Consider the following 21,780-nt stretch of genomic DNA (forward strand, 5'->3'; position numbering starts at 1 on the left):
GTCAATCTGTGACCAGGATTAAGGGTCAATCTGGAAATTAGGCGCAGGGGTTTGTTTTAGGTCCGGGTGATGGGTCAGACTGAGGTCCGGGGCCAGGGTGAGAAGTCCATGTGAGGTGGAGGAAGGAATGTCCTCTGATGGAATATGACTAGTGAAGATGATTGCTGACCCTTCTCTGTCCTGGCCCCTCCTGGTGAGCCTGCTCCACAGACCCAGCATTCCTACTTTCCCCAGCATCTCTGGCACGTCTTAGAAAATTATACCACCATGGCTTTTCTTCTCTTTTGTCCTAAGTGCTTTTTGGGATTTGAGCAAAGAGATGGTTCCAATTAGGAAATCCAGCAACTATTGTTGTGGGGCCGGGCTGTCCCTGTGGACATTCCCCAGGACCCCACTTGGTGGCTGAGCAAAAAGGACTCAGAATGACTTCCCCATGTCCCCTCCCAACTCCCACTCTGCGGCCACCGAACAGGAGGAGAGGAGGAAAGTACACCAAAGCCTTCTCCGGGAGTATGGGCAGGGAAGGGGAACACAATGACTTCTGGGGCTGTGATCCCCACAGAGCAGACACTCTGTGGACTTTTGAGGTTGGTGCCTGGGAGGTGGGTGTTTTGTGAATTTGTTGACGATGAGTCTCTGAGTGCATGTGCCTTCCTACGTATGTGTGCGTGCTCACTATTTGCCTGTGCATCTGTTTGTAACTCAATGAGACTGTGTGTCCATCGTTTACAGATGCGTGTGTATCTGTCCTTTCAGAGACGGATGTCTCCGTGGGTGGGTTCCCCAAGGTCATCTTGCCCATTTCACCACCTTGGGGCCAGTGCTGTATCTCGGGGTCGGGGCAGGTTTCTTAGGGCTCTTCAAAGTAATGGGGCCTCAACAATCCCCTCCAGCCCCATTCTCATCCAGCTTCAACCCCGAGTGGGGAGCGAGGTGGCGCCGGTCGCACCCCTCCCGGGCGCCCGGTCCCATTGACTGTCCTGTGAGACCTCCCTGTTGTGAGGGTGTGCCCCAGCTTTGTATTTCTAGGCCACGGTAGTCCTGACAGGAACTCTGTGACTGCCTGGGCCCCAAGCTGCCTGGCGTGGAAATGTGAGGGCACTGGGGCGGGAGAGGAGCCCGGTGGGAGCCGGCATGCCCGCCCTTTAGGGAGACTGACCGCGGGAGGCACAGGAATTGCTTCCCCCTGCATCTGTAGTACTCCAACTGTCCACCAGGTGGGGTTCCAAGGCAGAGAGTGAGAGTCGAGATGACAGCTCTAGAAGCAAGAGACCACAGCTTTCAAATCTCCGCCGCCACTTCAACCTCCGAAGCGCTCATACAGGGAGGGACAGCACATATGCTCGCACCTTAGACACTCACACACGTTCTCTTCTAGTGAACTCTAAAATAGAACACGTACTGGGTGCAGGGGAGGTGTTAAAAGGGGAGTCTAGTTTCGTTTACACACACACCGCCCTAAACTGAAGGTGGGATATCAAGTCTTCGGCTCCGGGAGTGTGAGAGAGTGAAAGACAGAGACAAGGGGGCTGGGGGGAAAAGGACCTACGGGAGAGGGCGAGCCAGGCACTAGCTGGATGATGCCGGGCTTGGCACGCGGAGCTCCATGTATCACAGACACGCAGGAGGAGAGGCCAGATGCCAGACGGATGCACGGATGCACAGACACACATTTAGCTCCCGAGAGAACACACAAACCCGCAGACACACCGCCCAGCTCCTCAGATGTCGGGCCGACCCAAGGACACACGCGCGCACACACAGGTGCGGCCCCGGGCCACACGCACACCTCGCACAGGCACGCGCGCCGGGCCCTCTGCGGCGGGCTCTGAGAAGGTGGCCGCGCTCACCCAGCATGTTTATTTACTCATTTGTATCAATGAACGTTTGTGCCCGACTCCTCCCGCCTCCGGGTGCCGGGGCTGCGGCATTTGTCCTCAGCGCGGGACCCTCACCGGGACCAGCACTGGGGTTCCTCCGACGCTGCGGGGGGCGGAGGGGACTACAAAGTTAGGGGGTCCAAGAGGAAAGACTGCAGCGTGAGCCGCCCTGCATGCGGACGGGGAGAGGGGAACATAGGAGCCTTGGAGGATGAGAGACATCTGCGCGGGGGAGGGGGGACAGTGGTGGCGGACAGACCTTGGCATCTGAGGTTTGGGGATGCCCGGATCCGGGATAGGGGACCCCGGCTAGGGGGAATTGAGAAGGGCAAATTGGGAGGGTTGAGGGATCCCGGGAGATAGGAGCCGGCGGGGTTCCGCGGGATTGGAGCTTGGGACCCCAAGCACAGGTCCAGGGGCTTTCGGTGGCCCTCAATCGAGGGGCAGTCTGGCGGAGACCTCAGCCGCTGGGGCGACAGCCCACACGGGACTGCCCGGGGCGGGAGGAGGGGGCCCGGGGACCGGGAGGGAGGAAAGGAGGGAGGGAAGTAGCCTAGCAGCCAAGCGGGCACTGTGCGAGAGCGCACCGTGTGTGTGTGTGTGTGTGTGTGTGTGTGTGTGTGTGTGTGTGTGTGTGTGTGTGTGTGTCTCCTCTCGTCCGTCTGTAGGTGCCGAGCTCAGCGAGACGCCGGCGAGAAGGAAGAGGAGGCGAGAGGTGAACTGAGTTTGATCCTGCGGCGGCTACAAGTGGGTCCCCGGCGGGCGGCGGGCGGCGGGCGGCGGGCGGCCGGGGCGGGGCTGGAGGCCGGCGGGCGCTCACACGCTCCGGCCGCCGGCCTCTCACCACGCCTCCGGCTTTGTGAGCGCGGGGGGGGGGGGGGGGAGTTGGGGGTGGGGTGGGGTGGGGTGGGGTGGGGGTGGGGTGGGGGGGCGGGCTGGCGGGGCGCCCACGGCGCAGCCTCCCGCCTCTATATAAACACACGCATCGCCTCGCTTTGGACTCAAATTCACATTGAGAGAAGCTTTTAAAACCACCAGCCCTGAAATCCTGCCTCCTGCTTTTCCCCCTCTTTCATTCCTTTTGCCTTCCTTTCTTTTTTCCCCCTTTCTTCCCCCAGCAGCAACTCCAGAGCCGAGAGACCGCGTCCCGGGACGGATTGCCTTTTCTTAATTGATACAATAGCCCAGCTCGGGTTTTCACCTCCTCCCCCAACCCCACCCCGCCTCACCCCGCCCGCCCGCCGCCGCCGCCGCCGCCGCCGCCGCCCCAGCGCCCGCCCGGGGCTCTGTCGCCCGCCGCGTCCCGTCCCGGCTGCGGTCCGCCGGCTTCGCACCCGCGCTCCGGCCGCCGCGCTCGCCGCGCTGCCTCGCCCGCCGCGCCCGCCTCGGGGGTGCAGCGGCGGCTCTGCGGCTCGGGAGCGCCGCCCGGGGCAGCCCGGGGACGCTGGGCTCGGGCCTCTCCACTCGCCTCAGCCGGGGAACCTTCCCCCTCACCCCTAAAGTTTCTGGGTTCGTTGGAATTTTTGGATTCAGAATTTTTTTCCTTTTTTTTTTTTTCCACCTAGGAGTTTGAGGGGGAAAACTTTTGACAAATCGATCGCACTTTCTCTCCGCTAGCTCTTACGAGAGAGGCTCCCGCTGGACAAAGTTTTCCAAAGTTTTCCGAGTGTGATGGTTGCGGGGAGAGCTAATCCACCAGCCTGATTCACCGCTTCATCTCACCACCCCTCGAGCATCCCCTAAGCCCGCTATAAGGGAACAAACAAACAAACAAGCAAACAAAGTTACACCCCGAGTCGCCTCGTGTCTCTTCTCTCTCTTCTTTTAGGCAAATTTTCCCCTCCCTCTCTCCGCTCCCCTCGCAGCCTCACTCCCCTTCCCTCGGCCCCTTCCTCCTTCTCCGTTTCGGCTGGAGGTGCCAGGACCCCCGGCCGCAGCCTCCCCTCCCCCGCCGCTCGCGTCCCTTCTCATCCGGCCCTCCCCTCCCCCGCCGCGGCCGGCACAGCCAATCCCCCGAGCGGCCGCCAACATGCTCTTTGAGGGCTTGGAGCTGGTGTCGGCGCTGGCCACCCTCGCCGCGTGCCTGGTGTCGGTGACGCTGCTGCTGGCCGTGTCGCAGCAGCTGTGGCAGCTGCGCTGGGCGGCCACCCGCGACAAGAGCTGCAAGCTGCCCATCCCCAAGGGCTCCATGGGCTTCCCGCTCATCGGAGAGACCGGCCACTGGCTGCTACAGGTAAGGGCGCGCTCGCTCCGCGGCTCTCCGGGGTCCGCTAGCGGCGAGCGCCGGGCCGTTGGAGCGGCGGACCGGCCAGGGGGCGCCGGGAGCCTGAAGGCACGGGTCCCCGCCCCGCCCCTTCCCTCCTCTTTGCGGGTGCAGCCCGGGCTTGCCCTGCCCGCCTGCGGCGTGGTTCGGAGCCCACAGGCGCCGGGTGCGCAAATTCTGGGGGCTGATAGAAGTCCCCGGACTCGAGAGGGCTCCCAAGATTGACTTTCCCTGGTCGCGGACGACCCAGCAGGGGTGCGTGGACCGTCCGGGTGGCTCCCCGCGCGAGGCGAGCCGGAGGGGGTGTCGGGTCGTGAGCAGCTTTCGCCTCCCCTTCGCGCTCCAGGCCCCTGTCGCCGTCGGCTTCCGGGGCTTTGGAGGTGTCCCTGGGACCCGAAAACTGAGCCAGGGAGAGGAAGGAGCCAATGACAGCCAGAATTGCCCCTTTTAGACCCCAGCTGTGTTCCCGCCGCGTCGTCGGCTGCGCTAGGTACAACTGCCCTGGTCCACAATCCAACAAAGTGTGTGTATTTAGTGGTGGGGAAGGAAGGAGGTAACCCAAGGAAGGTGAGAAGCCCGAGACCCGAGGGTTCTTGGCTTTTAAGGAAAAGGGTCTATTTACTTATTGGGTGGGGACACTTGAGCAGGGGAGAGAAACTTGGGATTGGTGTATGAGATCCAAAGGGTTTGTGTGTGTGTGTGTGTGTGTGTGTGTGTGTGTGTGTTGCTAGACGCTACACAACCGCACACCGCTGGCTATAATGGGGGTGGGTGCGTCGAGGACCAGACCCAGGTAAGTAATGGGGAGATTAACCTGGAATTAACCTCGTCAAGTGCTAGACAAACGCTTTTGCAACTTGATATACACCAGGTGTTTTTCTTTTTGGGGTGGGGGGAGCCTCTGGTTAACCGCGGGAGGTGTGTTGTGTTCGGGTGAACACCCGTGTTTGTACGGAGGATGCTGATGGGAGTTAAGAGAAGGATGAACGTCCTGAAGACAACCCCGGCAAGGGTGAGGTGAGGCGATAGGCGACGGCAGAGACCTGTGCGTTTAGAAGTGCGAAAGCATGGCTTGAAATTAACAGACGCGTGCAGTCCGCGAGCGCACACACGTACACCCAGCCCGGCCCCGCCCCGCGCCAAGTGACAGCGGAGCGGGGGCGGGGAGAGGGGCGTGCGGATCCTCTGCGATGTGGTCTTCCCAAGTCCCAGAATCGGCCCATCTCTTTTGGGGATGCTCGTGCAGTGGGGTGGGGTTCGCTTTAATCAGTAGGGCTACCCTCCGTAAAGAAATCCTCAGAGACTCTCCCATGCCACCACACTGAAAGAGTTAAATGCGGCGGTGGTCTAGGCTTTTGGCCGAGAATTTAGGAAATAAAGTAACTCACACGGGCATCAGCTCCCGTCTCCTTAGAGCCAATCTGCGGAATCCGTGGTCTGTCGCCTCTCCCCCCGCCCCTTTCCTGACCTTTCTCTGCTACCCGGAATGTCCCCCTGACCTTTTCTCCGAATCCCACAAGGGCCCCTGGGGCTCCGCGTGCAACCGGCACTGAAGTTGGGGAAAGGGAACCAGGCCTACGCCTCCCCTTCCATCAGCCCGCGGGGCCCTAGACTCCGCCGTGGGAGGGAAATGGGGGATGCCTGTAGAAGAGCGCTGAAGGGGTTAATGGGAGCCCTCTGAATCCCAGCTTTATTTTTTTGGAGTCATTTATCAGATTTTACGGGGGGACCTCCAAGGGCTCTCCGTTTCCACCGTGCGCCATCTAAACAGAGCCTAGGGCTAAAAATACAACATTTTTGTATAAATTGGACTCGCGGCCCGAGCGGCCGCCCCTATGAAAGTCCTCTTTGTGAAGACCGTGGAAACGGCGGACAAATAACTCTTTATTAATGCCACAAAAAACGCACTTTAATTATAGTTAGGCAGATCAGAGGCGGGAGGGGGACGGCGGGAGAGAGGCGGCGGCGACCTCGGAAAATTCACAACCCAACTTTTGTGTCGAAAGAAAAGAAAAACAGAGGAAAAGAAGAAGAGGAGAGACGGAAAGTCAGACGGAGCGAGGGAGAAGGGTATAGCAAACGGAGGGAGGGAATCCCGCTCCTCACCCCCCCCTTGGTCGCATCTCCACCCTCGCCTAGATTTCTCTTAAAGGGGTAGATGCTGTCTAGAGCTGCGGCAGGGTGGGGAGGAGGCTCTCTCCGACCCCCCAACCTGCGAGTGGGGTGGCGTCCCCGCGGCCCAGCCCCCAGTCTTGGAGGCGCGGGCGATCTGGGCTCGCTCCCTGTCGCGCGCCGGGGCCGGAGGCGCATGTGGAAAAGTGATTAGGCTCCGGGTTCTGCAGAGTCACTTTTCGGCAGTGCTGGGGTGTGTACACATTTAGCTGGAGAATACTTTTCCATAGAAGAAAGGAAAGTGAGGAGAGGGACCAACCCGGGAAAAAGGGATGCCGAGGTGTCCCTTCGGGGGTGCATGACTCCGTAGGTCTGGAGTCCGCATTCGCACGTCGTTGGCCATCAGGCGAGAGTGCCGGACAGGTGGCGCCCCTCCCCTTCGCACCCGGTGCTGCCCTGGCGGGAGAAGGGTTAACGCGGGGTGGGGTGGCGAGCGCCTACGTCAAAGGTGAGCCGGACGCCCCTGCCCCCGCCCCTTGGAGGTCCCCTCGGTTTCCGGTACCCGCGCGGAGGCCCGCTCAGCCAGCTTCTCTGCGCGCGGGGCCGGGGCCGGGGCCGGGGCCGGGGTCGGGGCTTAGCCGTCCTGGGCGCGCGCCGTCGCTGCCGCCGCCGGGGATTCGGTTACCTGTGACGGCCGCCCCGCCCTGCCCCGCCCCGCCCCGCGGGAAGCGCCTTCCTCCGAGCTCCCGTTCCAGACTCCAGGGCGGCGACGAAAATCCTTCTCAGTTATTCCCAGGGAAGATTGCATTAGGAAAATTGCGGCTCTCGGCCCCGTGACCCTACCTTGCAGATCCCTCAGAGGGCCGCCGGGTCCCTTCGCGGCCCACCCCTGAGAACGGAGGAAACCCCAACCCCCTTCTGTAGTGACTGCCTCCGGGCACAGGCCGCTCACCGCTATAAATAATCTTTGGCCTGCGGCCACCCCGCGGGGTCTCGCCAGCCCGTGGCCGGGAGCCTGGAAATATTTATTCCGAGAGGCTCCGGAGCGTGAGGCGGGGGAGCGAGGGGGAGGGGAGCGGAGGCTCTAGCTTCGGGTCCAGGTCCCGCCGTCCGGGATACCTTTTTCCTCCCGCAAGTCATTACCAAAAAACACCCTCCCGACGGGGGCCCGGGGCCTCCCGCCTTCTTGCATTATTTATTATCCTCTAGGCCCTACTTCCCAGTTCTTGTGCATGCTATGAAAAATAAAACCTTCGTGCGTGTTTGTATGTGTGTGTTGGTGGGGGGGGTTGGGGGGACAGGGGACTGGTGGCCCCGGGCGGGATCCTCCGTTCCTCCCCCACGAGCCCTCCAGGCTGGGCCTCCGGGACATCCCATCTGGCGATGTACGCCCTGAGAGAGGTCTCTTCCCTGGTTCCCGCAGGGTTCCGGCTTCCAGTCGTCGCGGAGGGAGAAGTATGGCAACGTGTTCAAAACGCACTTGCTGGGGCGGCCGCTGATCCGCGTGACAGGCGCAGAAAACGTGCGCAAGATCCTCATGGGCGAACACCACCTCGTGAGCACTGAGTGGCCACGCAGCACGCGCATGCTGCTGGGCCCGAACACGGTGGCCAACTCCATCGGCGACATCCACCGCAACAAGCGCAAGGTAAGAGCTCTCTCTCTGGGCGAAGGGCCCCGCAACCCTGCTCTGACCCTCTTCTTCCGTGCACCCGTCTCGGGTGTAAGGAGTTTGCGGAGTCCCGGGGACTCCCCCACCCGAATCTGCGCCTCCATTTGCAGAGGATCCCACAGTTCCGTGCCTAGACGGCTGCGGTCCGGGATCCAGAGCCTGCAGGCCTCCCCCGGGTCTGCCCGTTTGTCGGTCGGCTGTGCCGTTCCCACTACCGGGGCCCATCGGTGGCTGTTGAGGGGAGGTGGTTTGGACAGAGCTCGAACACGCAGGGAGTAGGGCGTCCAACGCCCGTCCTCGCGTGCTCCACAGAACCGAGAAATAAAAGGGCAGATGGTGGCCCATGCTCCCCTTTTCACCCGGTTTCCCTCTGGAATCCCGAGGACTGGAGACGGATCTTTGGAAAACCAAACCTAACCTTTTTGCCACTGGTTGCTTAAGGGCGACGCGGGCAGGCGCAGGGAGCGGAGCACCTTGTGCGCGACGGTAGCAAGGCCTGTCCTGGGCGGGGTGGGGTGGGGGGGGATGAAATTTGGGCCACGGCCGCACAGGTCTGGATGGTGGAGGAAAGCGAAGGGTGGGAGAGCAGCGGCGGCGCTGCGAGGGATCAGAGCGCACCTCCCCCCTCCCATAAAGAGGAAGAGAAAGTGGGTGTTTATCCTGTGGATTTCCCGAGCGCCTGGAAGAGGCGCGGAGGAGGAGGCAAGCCAGCGCGCACGGAGCGAGCCGAGCCTCCCCGCCCCCTCACAGGGCCGCGCCGCCGCCGCGGCGGCACCGAGCGCGGGCGGCACGTGCTGTTTGAACTGCAGTAACCCGAAAGCTGAGCCGCGGGCGGGCGGGGCGGCGGCCCGCCGGCTTAAAGCGGGCAGGGACGGGGCGCTGCACGGCCTCCCCTCCCTCCCTCTTTTCCATTGGGTCAGAGGACTCATCCAGGTTTGAAACCTTAAGGAGAGAGAGAGAGGCAGCCTCTGATCTTCCAGGAGCAGTGGCAGAGTCTGGGAGCGGGGCGGGGTGGGGGGGGGTGAGCCGCCCCCTCCACCAGAAGTCTAAGTGAAGAGGTCTTTGTGAACGTAGGAATTAATCTTGTAGTATTTGATGTCTTTTGAACTGCCTGCGAAGAGTAGTTTTCCATAGCAGACAAAAGGAGGCAAAATCTGTTGGAGGAGACAACCCCCCTCCCCTTAAAGCACGGATTGCAGGGACTGGAAAGGGGCTTCTGGGGTAGTCTTCCCCCATGTGCCTCACTAGAGCAGGAAGCAGCTGACAGGCCCAGAGGACAGAGGGGAAGTGGCTGGGAGGGGGCTATGGGCTCAACAACGGGGGCTTATAACATGTGCTGGACACTATTTTTTCTTAGTCTTTAGGACTCCACCCAAAGCCTGTTCCGAAGAGTGAGGAGACAGCCTGAGCCAGAAACCCAGCTCCAAGGACTATGTCTGCTTCCTCATTTTATCTTTATAGAGGCTTTGACAAGAAAACAGTCATTGTCCCCTTCTCAGAGAAGGGGACACTGAGGCTTGGAGAGTTTGAGAGACTTGAACCAGGTCAGGAAGCAAAGAAAGGGCAGGACAGGACATGCAACACAGGCATCCATGGGAAGAGTTGTTTCTGGGCCACCAAGCAGAGCCTTACTTAGTCCTGCCCACCTAGGCTTGCCAGAGCTGGCGGTGGGGGTGGGGAGGAGGTGCTGGGAGGAACAGGAAGGCTGGATCAGGACCTGCTGTTGCCTTGTGGTTCTACCCGCCCTGTGCCTGACTTGACTGTGGGCCTCCAGGTGGGGAGGGCCCACCTGGAAAGCCCCAAGGTTTTGGCCCACATTGTCCATTTGGGAGGAGGGAAGGAGACCACACAGAGGATACTGCCGGAGGAATGCGGCAGGGAGAGATGGGGACGGGCAGGGGTGGGGGCCGAAACTGAGAGTCATCGATGGTCTCCCTCTTTGGGGCACCCTATCTTCTGGCTTCTGGGGGATGAGAGGTGGCCAGAAAGCAGTTCATCCTGAGAGAGGCTTGGGAGCCCAGTGCAGGGGCCCTCTCTTTGGGTGTACTAGTGTGTGCTTGCCGTGTGGCATGTGTCTGGAGCCTGTGGGAAAGGGGTGCACAAAAGGGCCCTTCCCCCCAAATCTCTCTAATTCATGTTCCATCAGCTTGGGTTTACTGAACCAAATTGAAGGCTTTGGGTGAGGCAGAGCCAGAAGTGGGACATGGTCGACCTTGCCTCAAGAAGTAGAGTCTAGCTGGAGGCATGAGAAGAGAATATTCAGGGGCTTGCTTTGGTCCTGGAGGAAATGGCCAGGCTGCTGGACCCCAGTGCCCAGTGGACCCAGCCTGGCCAGGGTCGGGGGTGTGCCACGCACACTGCTTTATCCAGTGCGCACTGCAGTCAGGGACCTGGCTGGTGAGCAGGCTGCTGGGCCAGGCCCAGGCCTGGTTAGGATGTACTCACAGGACGTAAGGCCCAGGTGTGCTGAGGCCTGGCTGGCGGGAGAAGTAGGAGCGTCACTGTTTCCACTGGGGCTGGTGGCCCGCCCCTTCTCTGGGAGGTCTGACCAGATGTGCTGGGAAGGGGCTCCTTACAGCCATCGCTGAACTCCAGGTGTTTGCCCCTCCTGTCCTGGTGGTCTAGGGCCAAGGTGGCTCGAGTTGCCAGGGAGAAAATCCAGAAACTCTTGCCCGGTCTAACAGAATCCTCTCGGGAAGCCAGGCCCGTGTCCCTATAGCTACTACCTCAGACTCTGTCCCTTCTCTTTTGTAACCTTCCCTCCCCCAGGGGCCTGGGGTGTCTCTGATTAATGGGGGAGGGATGTCATCCTTCTTTGTGTGTGGGGAGGCTGGGGTATTGCCCTAGAAAGAGTGTGGTAGGGAAGAGTGGGGGGAGGTTGTCAGAGACACAGAGGAGGAGTTGGGGGGGGTTAGTTCTGGAAGCTCCAGCGCACAGTCCCACACCCCAGAATCAGGCATTTCCTCTTTTCCTTTGGAGATAGGGAGGACCAGCAGCTTCAGGGGGCCTCAGACAGTAGCCCTCCCAAAACTTGGAGAGCATCCCGGAGGATGCACTTAGTCCTGGATTCCTGGTGTCCTAGAGCCTCCAGGCATGGCTCTCTTGCCCTTCCAACCCAGACTCCTGGCTACAGGGACTTCTGTACCTAAGGCAAAGGTGGGGGAACAGCTCCCCAGGCTTTGGAGGTAGGATGAAGAAGCCCTGTCTACCTACATACCACCCCTCATGGACCTGGCCTTTGGGCGCTGTCCTGGGTAGGAGTGGAGGGCAGGCTCAGGCTCACCGCACTTCTCTCAGAAACCCTGTCCATCCTCCAGTTTGTGTTGGGGTACAGAGTCTAGGAAGTGCTTCAGCAGGAGGGCAGAGCCAGGAGGGTTTGGGGGTCTTCAGGGAGGCCAACCCAGACTGGCTCTTGATGGCCTTGGGACCAGTGCATAGCCTCTGGCTGCAAAGTCTCCCCCGGCTCAGCTCAGGGCAGCAGTTCTCACCTGCGTTAGGAAGGTGGGTGGCCCAGCCAGGCAGCCCTGCTCCTGAGAGCTCTGTCCCAGCTCCCTGGCATAGATAGGCACACAGCCTTTGTTCTGCCAGCCCAAGAAGTCCTTCACTCAAAAGTTACTGTAGCACCAGCCAGTGGGTGCAGGGGCCGCTGAGGGGGTGGGAGGCAGGAGCGGATCTCTCTGAAGGTCAGTGTGGGAGGGAGCCCACAGCCAGCCAGCCGCCAGAGCGCCTGAGAGTGGGTGCCTCCCTCCACTCGCCCTGTGCCAGGCAGTGGGTGGGGGTCTGGCCGGGCCTAGGGTCCGTCTCCTCCCTTTTCCCTCCTTTCTCTGTCCTCCCAGGGCAGGGAGGGGTCCAAGGCTGTGATGCTGATGCATCTGCTCACTCTTCCAGCCTTGAGAGACAATTCTGGCCTTGACAGAGAGTGAGCAGGCTTGGCTGGGGTCTGCTCTGGCCCTGAGCCCCCTGTGCCACCATTGTATCCATTCAGGCTGCCAGGCTGAAGGGCCGGGGTTGGGGGTGTGCCTCCAGGGGTGGGACATGCTACAGCAGGGACAGAGTAGCCAGAACAGCTGGCCTTCTCCTGGGAAGAAACTTGGCCATAAAGAAGGGTCCCCTTAGGGTTCTTAGATAAATTCAGAGCCCCCAGGACGGGTAGAAGGTGGATCAGTGGGGCTTGGAGTGGTGGGAGTTGGGGTTCGGGGCCATTGGTGGGTATGGCCAGTCATGGCCTGGACTGCGACATCGGGAGGGCCCTTCCCCCCTTGGACCTCCATTTTCTGAGGGGGTTTTACTGTGGCTGGAAGAGGGATGAGTGTCTGGGCAGACCTAACCTTTCAGATTCTGGGGCTCAGCAGGTATCTGCCAGCGCGGCCCTCCCTCCCCAACCACGTGCTTTTGTCCTGGGTGGAAGAGTTAGGGGAGACAGAGCTAGAGTAAAGTGGGGGACAGGCACTCTGTTGCTGTAGGTGCCAGGAAGCCAGAAGCAGGCCCAGGCCGGGGGGGTCTGGGCCGGCCCTTCCCAGCCAGAGTGGCTGAGTGGGGATTGGCTTGGGAGGCAGCCCGGGTGAAGCCAGGGCCTGGTGGAAATGGCAGGCATCTGGGAAGATGACATCCTCTCTTGCCCTCCGCCTTCCTTGAGTATAAAGTACACACCTTGGCGTCACCCGTGGCCCCGGCGCTGCCTGCGCTCTGTTGCCCTTTCCACTCGGCAGGCCGGGGCTCCAGCGGCTTGGCTCAGCGGGTAGCCTGCCCCGGCCCCCGCCCTCCCGGGCAGCCGCTTCCATTCCTCCCGGTCTGAGTCACTGGCCCAAGCAATAGGTTCCCTCCTGCTCTTCCCGCTCCCGAGGCTGCCTGTCCAGAGGCTGTCTGTCCATCTGCTCATCCATAGGCACCAGCTGCGGAGGGGGAGGGTATCTGGCCAAGCGGGTCAGCACGCAGGGCTCCGGGGCTCCAGCGAGCCGCTCTCCTCCCAAGGGCGCGGTGTGAGAGGCAGGAGGGGGAAGCCTTTGTAGAAACAGTTATGGAGAATTTGAGCCTTGACAAGCCCCCTGGTGCCCCACCGCCTCCCACTCAGGGTTGAGAGAGAACCAGGGATGTGGGCCCTTGTGCCAGGCGCTTTGCTGGAGCACCCCATGGGGGTGATGGAGGGTTTCCAAGCACAGCCTTCAAGGCGGGAGGCCAGCCCGCCTGCCTCTGTGCCTGGGAGTTCCCGGTCCGCCGGTGACGCTCTGCCTTCTCTCTCCGGGCACCAGCCCTGGTGGGAAGTCCATACCTGTTGCCCCCTCTGCAGAGCTTTGCCTGGGCCAGAGCTGGTTCCCTATGACCTTTGTCCAACATTCTTGGCTCACTTTTGGGAATTCCTAGGGAAGCCCCAGAGGGAGACAAAGAAGCCCTGGCTCCTATTACAACTGTGGTCAGGGCAGACAGCTCTGGGGGCTGGGAACCCTTCCTCTCTTCACACTGAGCGGCTCTGCTGGGCACTTGCCCATGTGCCCGAGTCCTGACCCCGCCTGCTCGCCCGACGTGGCCCAGGCCTCCCTCTGCCCTGGCCAGCACCTCCGCCTCCTCCTGGCCTTTGTGGTGGGTGGTGGTTTCTGGGCTGCCTTGGCGGTGGGAAGTGCTCTCGTTGTTAATCCTGGGCACCAACCCAGGGATGAGGACCTGGAGTTTTCCTGGTGCCTGGGAGGCCCTGATGACTGGGGAACAGCTGGGCTGGAAGCAGGGGCACGGCCTGGGTGAACTCTGAGCAAAGTCCCTTGACTCGGAGTGCTTGCCACCTGACCATATGCTTCTCATATGGTCATTTTCTCTGCTTCAGGGGTCTCTGAGAGGAATCATGGGTAGGACAGCTAGGTGAAAGGGACCCAAGAACGTCCAGTTAGTCCCCAGAAACCAGTGAGGAAGCTGAGCCCCAGAGAGGACAGTGACCTGCTGGCTGCCACTGGTGAGTCAGGGGCTGGGTCAAGATAAGAGCCTTGGACCTTTTCAGAAGCCCCAGCCCAGAGGCCAGCAGTGCAAGGTGGCAGAGAGCTTCCTGGGGTCATTCCAGCTCCTTCTCAGGACCCCTGACTGCCTAGAGGCGACGCATGGATCCCCCCACCATTGGAGCCCCTCTGCTCAGTCCCAGGTTCCCCTTGGTCGTCCTGCCCTCCTTGGACCCCAAGACATGAGAAGGAGCAATTCAGCTGGCCATCACTAGAGGGCGCAGGGAATGTAACCTTTGGGGCAGGGCAGGGCCTGTGGGTGGGTCATGTCTGGCCCCTCCACAGAGTGCAGTGGAGTTCCTCAGAGACCCTCTGTTGGTAACCCTGGGATGCCCCCTCCTGAGCCACTGTAGCCTGCATGGGGTGTATGCGTGGGGGGGGGGGGCCTGGTAGGCCCCAGGGGACTCACACATTGCCAGATTCTGGGCTCTTTTGAGGGGACGGCATCTACTTTGGGATACCTAGATATTGGCGGTTATGTGCTCTGTACCCTGAAAGGAGCCACAGAGGTCACCTCGTTCAACCTCACCATTTCATAGGTGAGGAAGCTGAGGCTGGAGGGCGTGACCTGGCCATGGTGGCGCAGTAAGTTGGTGCATGAACCGGGGTTAAAACTCAGGTCTCTGGGCACCCAGCCTGCCATTTCCCACCACCCCGCTGCCCTTTAGAGCCTAGCTGGCTGTGACTTTGACCAGTCTTGGTCTGAGTGGCCTCCACCCCATTGCCCCCTCCACATGCCCACCTCTGGGCTTGGGTCTCCTGTTTGCGGGAGGTGGGGGGGGACCCTGGCCACACCTTGCCCCATGCCCTCCCTGACAGTACTCCTCAGTCGGCCCTGGGCTGATTGGCTCTAGGCCAGGTGTGGCCTCCCTATCTCTGCCCGCCCCTACCTCCAGTCTCCCCATCGAGGCCTGGGAGCCACAGAGTATCTTTCTGCCTCCCTGATGAACACCTTCCTGTTTTGTAAGGGCCCTTGGTTGGCCAGCATTGGGCTCTGGGGACAGGGCCCCATTCCCACCTCATTAGACTCTGATCAGGAGCTGAACTTGGAATCCTAAGGATATCAGGGTGGGTTGGGGGTGGGGCGCTGAGGCAGAGAGCACTGCCTGTATCCATAACCCCCTGAAGGGAGGGGGCAGCTGAAGTCTCCTTTGGAAGTTCCTGGGACCCCCACAGCTGAGTAAGGTGTGAGTGACCCATTCAGACCTGGGCTGCCCTTGGCCACTTCCCGTCCTTCTACGTTTCAGCTGTCCCTTAATAGCAGGAGCAGCTCCAAACAGTGCTGGCTTCTCTGCCCCTCACTGGCCTCCTTCCCTCCCTCCGTCTGCCCACCGGGAATTTGGGAATGAAAGTGCTATTGTGAATGCCTGGCTGGGCCACTGAAGGGCCAGCACTGTTATTTCTGCAAACCAGCCCTCCCATTAGCCATGCAGGGCTGAGGCCAGGAAAATGTTACCTTTTCCTCCTCGAGCTGACTGCAGGGGAAATTCTCACATTTACAGTTTGTGCGGTGGTTGTGTTTGGGGACAGGAGGGGAGGGTGAGCGCGTGTGTGTGGTTTGCGGGGGGGCCAGGGTAGGGGAGCCGGAGGAGTATGCGTCTCCTTCCTCTGTGCTGTCTCTCCCCTCTCTGCCTTCCCCAGTGACCTTTCCCTCGGTGTTGGTGGGGGTGCCCCCCTTCTGCTCCGGACCCTGGGGGGGGGGGCGGATAGAGGATGTTGGTTGAGTGAGTTGCAAAGGTATCAGTAAATAAATTCACATCTTCCCCTCTCCTGTGGGCCATGGGCAGCAGCATGAAACTGCGTGCTGGGCCATTTGGGTAGGGAGGGGGCAGGAGGGGTTACTGAGGAAGCAGGAGGATGGAAACCAAGAGAAGGTGGAAATAGGGACTCACTGGCTACTTAAAATGGACCAGGGAGATGCAAGGAATTAAAAGGGCTTCCGTTGGGCATTGTGATCTTTCAGGGCATTGTGATCTTTTGGGGGTGGAAAATCTTGCCCCCATTCCCCCGCCTCCAGCCTCAGCCACATTGAAGACATTTTGATGGCATAGCTATTAACAGATTCCTTAGGATTTCCACCCATTAGGTGTTTCCCAGGGACTGAGAGAAATTTGGTAGTAGGGGGAGGAGGGTCTCAGGAAGTCCTGCTTGCTGTCTAGCCTCAGACTCTCTTGTTCTTCCATCAGTGGAGACGAGCCACCTACTGCTTTCTACCTCTTCCTTGTCCAGTGCACGCATCTGTGTTCCACTCCTCCCGGGCACTTCTGCCTGGGAATTTGGGAATGGGTCCCTGCAGTGGAGGGGCCAGCTCCTGTGTAGACCTACTAGCAGCTGGACTGCCTAGTCCCCGGGGCTTTGCCACTGTGTGGAGCTCATGCTTTCCTGGGGGTCAGCGAAGGAGAGGACAGCTCAGATCTCCCATGAGTGACATGGAAGGTTCCGACTTGGAACAAAAGTGCCGGTGAACTGTGCTTTACTCCTGTCCTTCCCCTGCCTCTGCCCCAAGGCACAGGCAGTAGGAGTGGCTGTGGGGTAGGGGCGCCATCGAGGGTTTGTGTCTGGAGGTGGAAAGTGGGGCTTGGTTGGAGTGAGGACCTGGCATCTTTGTGACCGCAGCCCTGGGTGCATGCTGCGGTGGGGCCCTATGGGAGCTGTGTGGGCAGGCGCAAGCCCCTCCGGCCAACTGCCCCCTGCCCTCCAGGTCTTCTCCAAGATCTTCAGTCACGAGGCCCTGCAGAGCTACCTGCCCAAGATCCAGCTGGTGATCCAGGACACACTTCGTGCCTGGAGCAGCCACCCCGAGGCCATCAACGTGTACCAGGAGACGCAGAAGCTCACCTTCCGCATGGCCATCCGTGTGCTTCTGGGCTTCAGCATCCCTGAAGAGGACCTTGGCCACCTCTTCGAAGTCTACCAGCAGTTTGTGGAGAACGTCTTCTCCCTGCCCGTCGACTTGCCTTTCAGCGGTTACCGGCGGGTGAGCACCCAGGGCCTGGGAGGAGAGGAGATGGGCATCCACGAGCCCACTTTGTGTGGGAGAGGCTGACTGACCACTCAGTCACTCACGGGTCACACAGACAGAGGGGAGGTGTCAGCAGAAGGGCGAGGGCGGAGCCTTCACCCACTGGTCTCAGCTGCTTAGATGGGAAGTTCTCAGAGGAGTCCCTTCCCTGCCCCTCCCGGCCTTGGAAGGGGGCTTTTGGTGAGCCTACCCTTCCTCTTTGGTGACTAGATGGCCCCCTTCTCCCCCCAGGGCATTCAGGCACGGCAGATCTTGCAGAAGGGCCTGGAAAAGGCGATCCGGGAGAAGCTACAGTGCACCCAGGGCAAGGACTACTCGGATGCACTGGACATCCTCATTGAGAGCAGCAAGGAGCATGGCAAGGAGATGACCATGCAGGAGCTGAAGGTGGGGGCAGCCTCCCCAGTGGGTGGTATGAGCACCCCAGGTTCTTTTCCTGCCCATCCTGCTCCACTCCCCCAGGGACCGTCTTTGAGTGGCTGTGGTGGCCACCACTGCCTGGGGCTGGGGGACTCAACCAGAAAAGAGGCTGTGCCCCGGCCTGCTTAGTGTGGGTGGTGTGATGGGGAGGATGGGAAACAGCCACTATGGGTGGGGCTGCCCAGTCCTGGGAGTGAGTGGGTCCCCACAGCAGCTGGGCTCCACACTCTCCATCCCACCCACCATCTCTTCTACCGTTTAGGTAAAGATGCCAAAATTTGGCCTCTAGAAACCTCGGGATGGACTCGGTGTCAGTGGCTTTGGGGGCCCTCTCACCCCCTTCCACCCCCAATATTCACCATTTCGGTGCATTTCATGGTCCCCAGAAGGGCAGCCTCAGCCCTTGGGGAAGAGCAGGGAGATTTAGACCTAACTCTGGTCTCCTCCACCCCCACCAGCCTATTAAAGCTGGTGGCACTTCGTACTCTCCCCTCGCCTGCAGGCACTAGTTAAGCCCAGCTGGGCTGCCAGCGCCCGGACTGTCCACACTGGGCCCCAAGAAGGACTTCCTGCCCACCCCTTTGTAGGGCGGGTATACCACCTGAGGAGGGGTTCGTTAACTCATCCTTGCCGAGGCTCTGCCACCCCGCGTGCCTGCCAGGTGCCTGCGGAGGCTGACGGCAGACTTCTCCGTCCCCCCGTCTGTGCTTACCCCTAGTCTGACTCCGGCTTTCCCCCTGCTGAGCCAGTAGGAGCTCCAATGGCCTTCCCCCTTCACAAGAAGTATTAGGTGCTGCCATGGCAAGTCAGGGACCCAGGTTCCTTCCTTCTCTTCTCTGGGCCTTCATTTGTAAAAATACAGGCTTCGGAATGAGATGACCTGCTGGGATGTTCCCCTGGGGCTCCCACTGTCCAGGTGTCTTGCTCTCCTGAGAACCTCGGCGGGGTCCGAGTCTTCTGGGGACCCCCTCTCCTCAGCCTTCTCGCTGCCATCCCAGCACAGGTCCCCACGGCTGTGGGCCCGGGGGGCCTCCCCAACCCCATCCGCACTCTTGACCTCCCGCCAGATGTCCTGGGGATGGAGGAAGGGGCTGGGGCTGCCAGGTGGAAAGCCCAGGGGCAGACCCACCCTCCTCACCCGCACAGGGCCTGGCTCCTTGGGATTTGTTCTTTTCTTTCTGGGAGCTCACTGCACTGATGAGGCCTGCTCCGGCTGGCTCTGGAATCTGGCAGTGAGTGAGAAGCAGTCCTACCCCAAGGGACTTCCAGGCTAGTGCCTCTGTCCTGGGCTGTGGCAGCTACTTCCCCTGCCCAGCCGGGGGACCGGCCCCGTGACCTGTGTCCATCGTGGCCCGAAGGCCACAGCAACGTGAGGCCCAGAGGCAGGGCCCAGCTAGATGACCTTGGGGCACAGGGTAGGGGTGGGGACACTGGCGAGGGGGGAAGCTGAACCTGGATCCCCTCTTGCCGCTGCAGGACGGGACCCTGGAGCTGATCTTCGCAGCCTATGCCACCACGGCCAGCGCCAGCACGTCGCTCATCATGCAGCTGCTGAAGCACCCCGCCGTGCTGGAGAAGCTGCGCGAGGAGCTGCGGGCCCAGGGCATCCTGCACAGCGGCGGCTGCCCTTGCGAGGGCACGCTGCGCCTCGACACTCTCAGCGGGCTCCACTACCTGGACTGTGTCATCAAGGAGGTCATGCGCCTTTTCACACCCATTTCTGGTGGCTACCGTACCGTGCTGCAGACCTTCGAGCTCGATGTGAGGCTGGGCCCAGCGGGGCTGGGACTTTGGGGACCTGTGGGAACGCCGCCTTGGGGGTGGGCACTGGCCGATGGGAAGGACCGGCCTTCCTGTGGGGTGCCCCTGTCAGATGGGGGAGACCCTGCCCCAAATGCTGGGTCAGATGAAGCCCACTGGGCTGTCATGGGAAGTTGCCTGTGGACATCTGTAAACAAGAGATGGGACTAACACGCTGCGGGGGGATGCTGGCCAGGACTGGGGGACCACAGCCGGAGGGAGGGTGCTCTCTAGAAACATCTGGGCTGGGGGGCTGGCGGACAGGAAGTCCTTGGCCCTCTCAGACCTCCCCTGGCTCTCACCTCACCACCTTACTCTACCCCTGCCCCCCATCTTGCCTCCAGGGTTTCCAGATCCCCAAAGGCTGGAGTGTCATGTACAGCATCCGGGACACCCATGACACGGCACCCGTGTTCAAGGACGTGAACGTGTTCGATCCGGACCGCTTTGGTCAGGCCCGGAGTGAAGACAAGGATGGCCGCTTCCATTACCTCCCGTTCGGAGGCGGAGTCCGCACCTGCCTGGGCAAGCATCTGGCCAAGCTGTTCCTGAAGGTTCTGGCAGTAGAGCTGGCCAGCACGAGCCGCTTTGAGCTGGCCACCCGGACCTTCCCCCGCATCACCTTGGTCCCTGTCCTGCACCCCGTGGATGGCCTCAGTGTCAAGTTCTTTGGCCTGGACTCTAACCAGAACAAGATCCTGCCAGAGACGGAGGCCATGCTGAGTGCCACAGTCTAACTGCGCCTAGCCTGTACCCCCACCTCAGCCCAGCCAGGCCTGGGGGTGGGTGGTGGTGGTGGGAAGCACCAGAAGGGTCAAAACCTGTGTGTGGGAGGGGGCGGGAACCTGGGGAAGGGGGAGCGGCCCCCCCATACCTTGCCCTCCCCTGTTTCCCCCACCCCTGCAAATCCTGCCCAAAACCAGAAAGGCCCCATCCTTCCGGGGCGGGGGGAGGGAAGGACCCTTTTCCTGGTTCCTACTTCTGTCCCAGTCTCTCCAGTGCCCACCGGCTTAGCTCCTGGGAAGAGGCAGGGCAGGGCGCTCCGCATGCCCACTACAGTGTTAAATGTCAGTGGCTCAGCTGCAGCATTTGCTTGTGATGTTCCGAACTGGCCCCACTTCTCCATTCCTTTTGGACCCTTTTAGTCTGAGGGCAGGTGGTTGACGTGGGGGAAGGAGGAAAAGAGGGGCCCCCTTTGGCTCTCTCTTCAGCACCGCCCCCCCCCCACCGCTTTGATTCACACGGGTGGAGTGCCCCTCCTTATGTGGCCATCGAAGAACAGCATCCTGGGTAATAGAACACAAGTTCCCCTTGATGGGGTGGGGGGTTGCAAGCAGCCTGAAGGGGCCCCACCCCTTTGCCAGTTTGGACATTTGAAATTACCTATTGCTGCTACTTTTTCTCTCTTCTGACCTTGGGGCAAAGGAGCCCCAGGCCCTGTCCTCCCAGCACCCTCCCTGGTGGCCCTGGGCACGCGCACTGACATCCCCACCTTCCCACCAGGCAGCCTTGAGCCCATCCTGCTCCCCTGTTACACACACGCCCAAGTCCTTTGGCTCATGGGCTGCACCCCTGCACCCCCACCCCCTCCCCACCCCCCCATATTTATTCACTGATACAACCGAATCTTGGCGTTCTTGGGGACTGGAACAAGCCTCTCGTCTGTCCCCTAGCCTCTGTCCCGGCTGTCCAGGGCAGGACTTCTGCGAATGACGCTGTCCCCCATCCACCACCCCTAGGCTCCAGACCCCCTGTGGGCTCATCCTCAGAGCCTCACTCCCCGGGTGAAGTCCTGTGCCTCTGCCTTTGCCCCCGGTGGAGATGGGGAAATGGCCCACTGCCTCCCTCCCTGCTCTGTCAAAAGCCCTGATCATGTGAGGATTTGGAGGCTGCCGTAAGCTCCTGCTTGGCCACTGTTCACCCCGGTGCCCCCCACTCCTGCTAGTGAGCATGGGGAAGTATACGGGTTCTTTCTTCTGACGGGGAGCAAGGGCCTCTGCCTTCCCTCCCTTGACCTTCACCCTTGGCCCTTTGCCCTTGGAAAGATGTCCTTGAAGTCCTTCCCACCTCTATGCCACTGTCTGCTTAGCCCAGCTCAGGGGTGTGGGCACAAGATGAAAGCAAGGGGAGGTGAGCATAGGAGGCAGCCCTTCGGCTGCGCTGACTCGGGTCCTCTGCTGTGGTCTCGAGGCAGCTGCCGGGGGGGCTGCAGAGCTGAGGAGGAGGGTATGTGTGATTTGTCAGAAGTAATTTGGTGGAAAACTGGCCGGTCAGGGGATGACTGGGGGAAAGAAGAGTAGCTCCTGCCACTGGCATTTTGAGTGTTGGCAATTTGGGATGCCTCCCGGGGATGACTTAGGGGTCTTTGGTGAGTCTCTAAGTGATTTTGTCTGTTTTCAGATTTTTCTTTGCTTTCTCTGTTTCTCTATTGGCTTTTGATGTTATAAAAGAAATGAATCCTCTTCACAAGAAAATCAAAAACACACAGAAGAGTGCAGGATACCGATCTCTCCAGTCCTTCTCCATAGCAGTGACCACCATGGGCAGCTGCATGGCCCCCTCCATGGTGCTCAGTGGGAGGACCACAGCCCCCCACTCACACCCCCACGTGGTAGACTTTAGGGGAATGG

The 21,780-nt window shown here is 60.7% G+C and overlaps 1 protein-coding gene across 2 annotated transcripts; it reads left to right on the plus strand.

Moving 5' to 3' along the window:
* Positions 1–1,628: 1,628 nt before the first annotated feature.
* On the plus strand, positions 1,629–19,887 carry CYP26B1 (cytochrome P450 family 26 subfamily B member 1). 2 transcript variants are annotated; one of them, XM_028116353.2, is made up of 8 exons: positions 1,629–1,763; positions 2,546–2,627; positions 3,709–4,113; positions 7,679–7,903; positions 16,610–16,885; positions 17,162–17,317; positions 18,827–19,111; positions 19,495–19,887. In XM_028116353.2, exons 1-8 carry the CDS (start codon positions 1,726–1,728, stop codon positions 19,885–19,887), a joined length of 1,860 nt encoding a protein of 619 aa, XP_027972154.2. In that variant the 5' UTR covers positions 1,629–1,725. The 2 variants fall into 2 exon arrangements, with proteins under 2 accessions (XP_027972154.2, XP_027972155.1); XM_028116354.1 differs by lacking the exons at positions 1,629–1,763; positions 2,546–2,627; positions 7,679–7,903 and having other exon boundaries at positions 3,910–4,113.
* Positions 19,888–21,780: the final 1,893 nt, after the last annotated feature.

Source organism: Eumetopias jubatus, unplaced genomic scaffold, assembly GCF_037043125.1.
Source record: "Eumetopias jubatus isolate StellerSeaLion01/CBP00866 unplaced genomic scaffold, mEumJub1_p1.0 scaffold_9, whole genome shotgun sequence".
Lineage (NCBI taxonomy): Eukaryota > Metazoa > Chordata > Mammalia > Carnivora > Otariidae > Eumetopias > Eumetopias jubatus.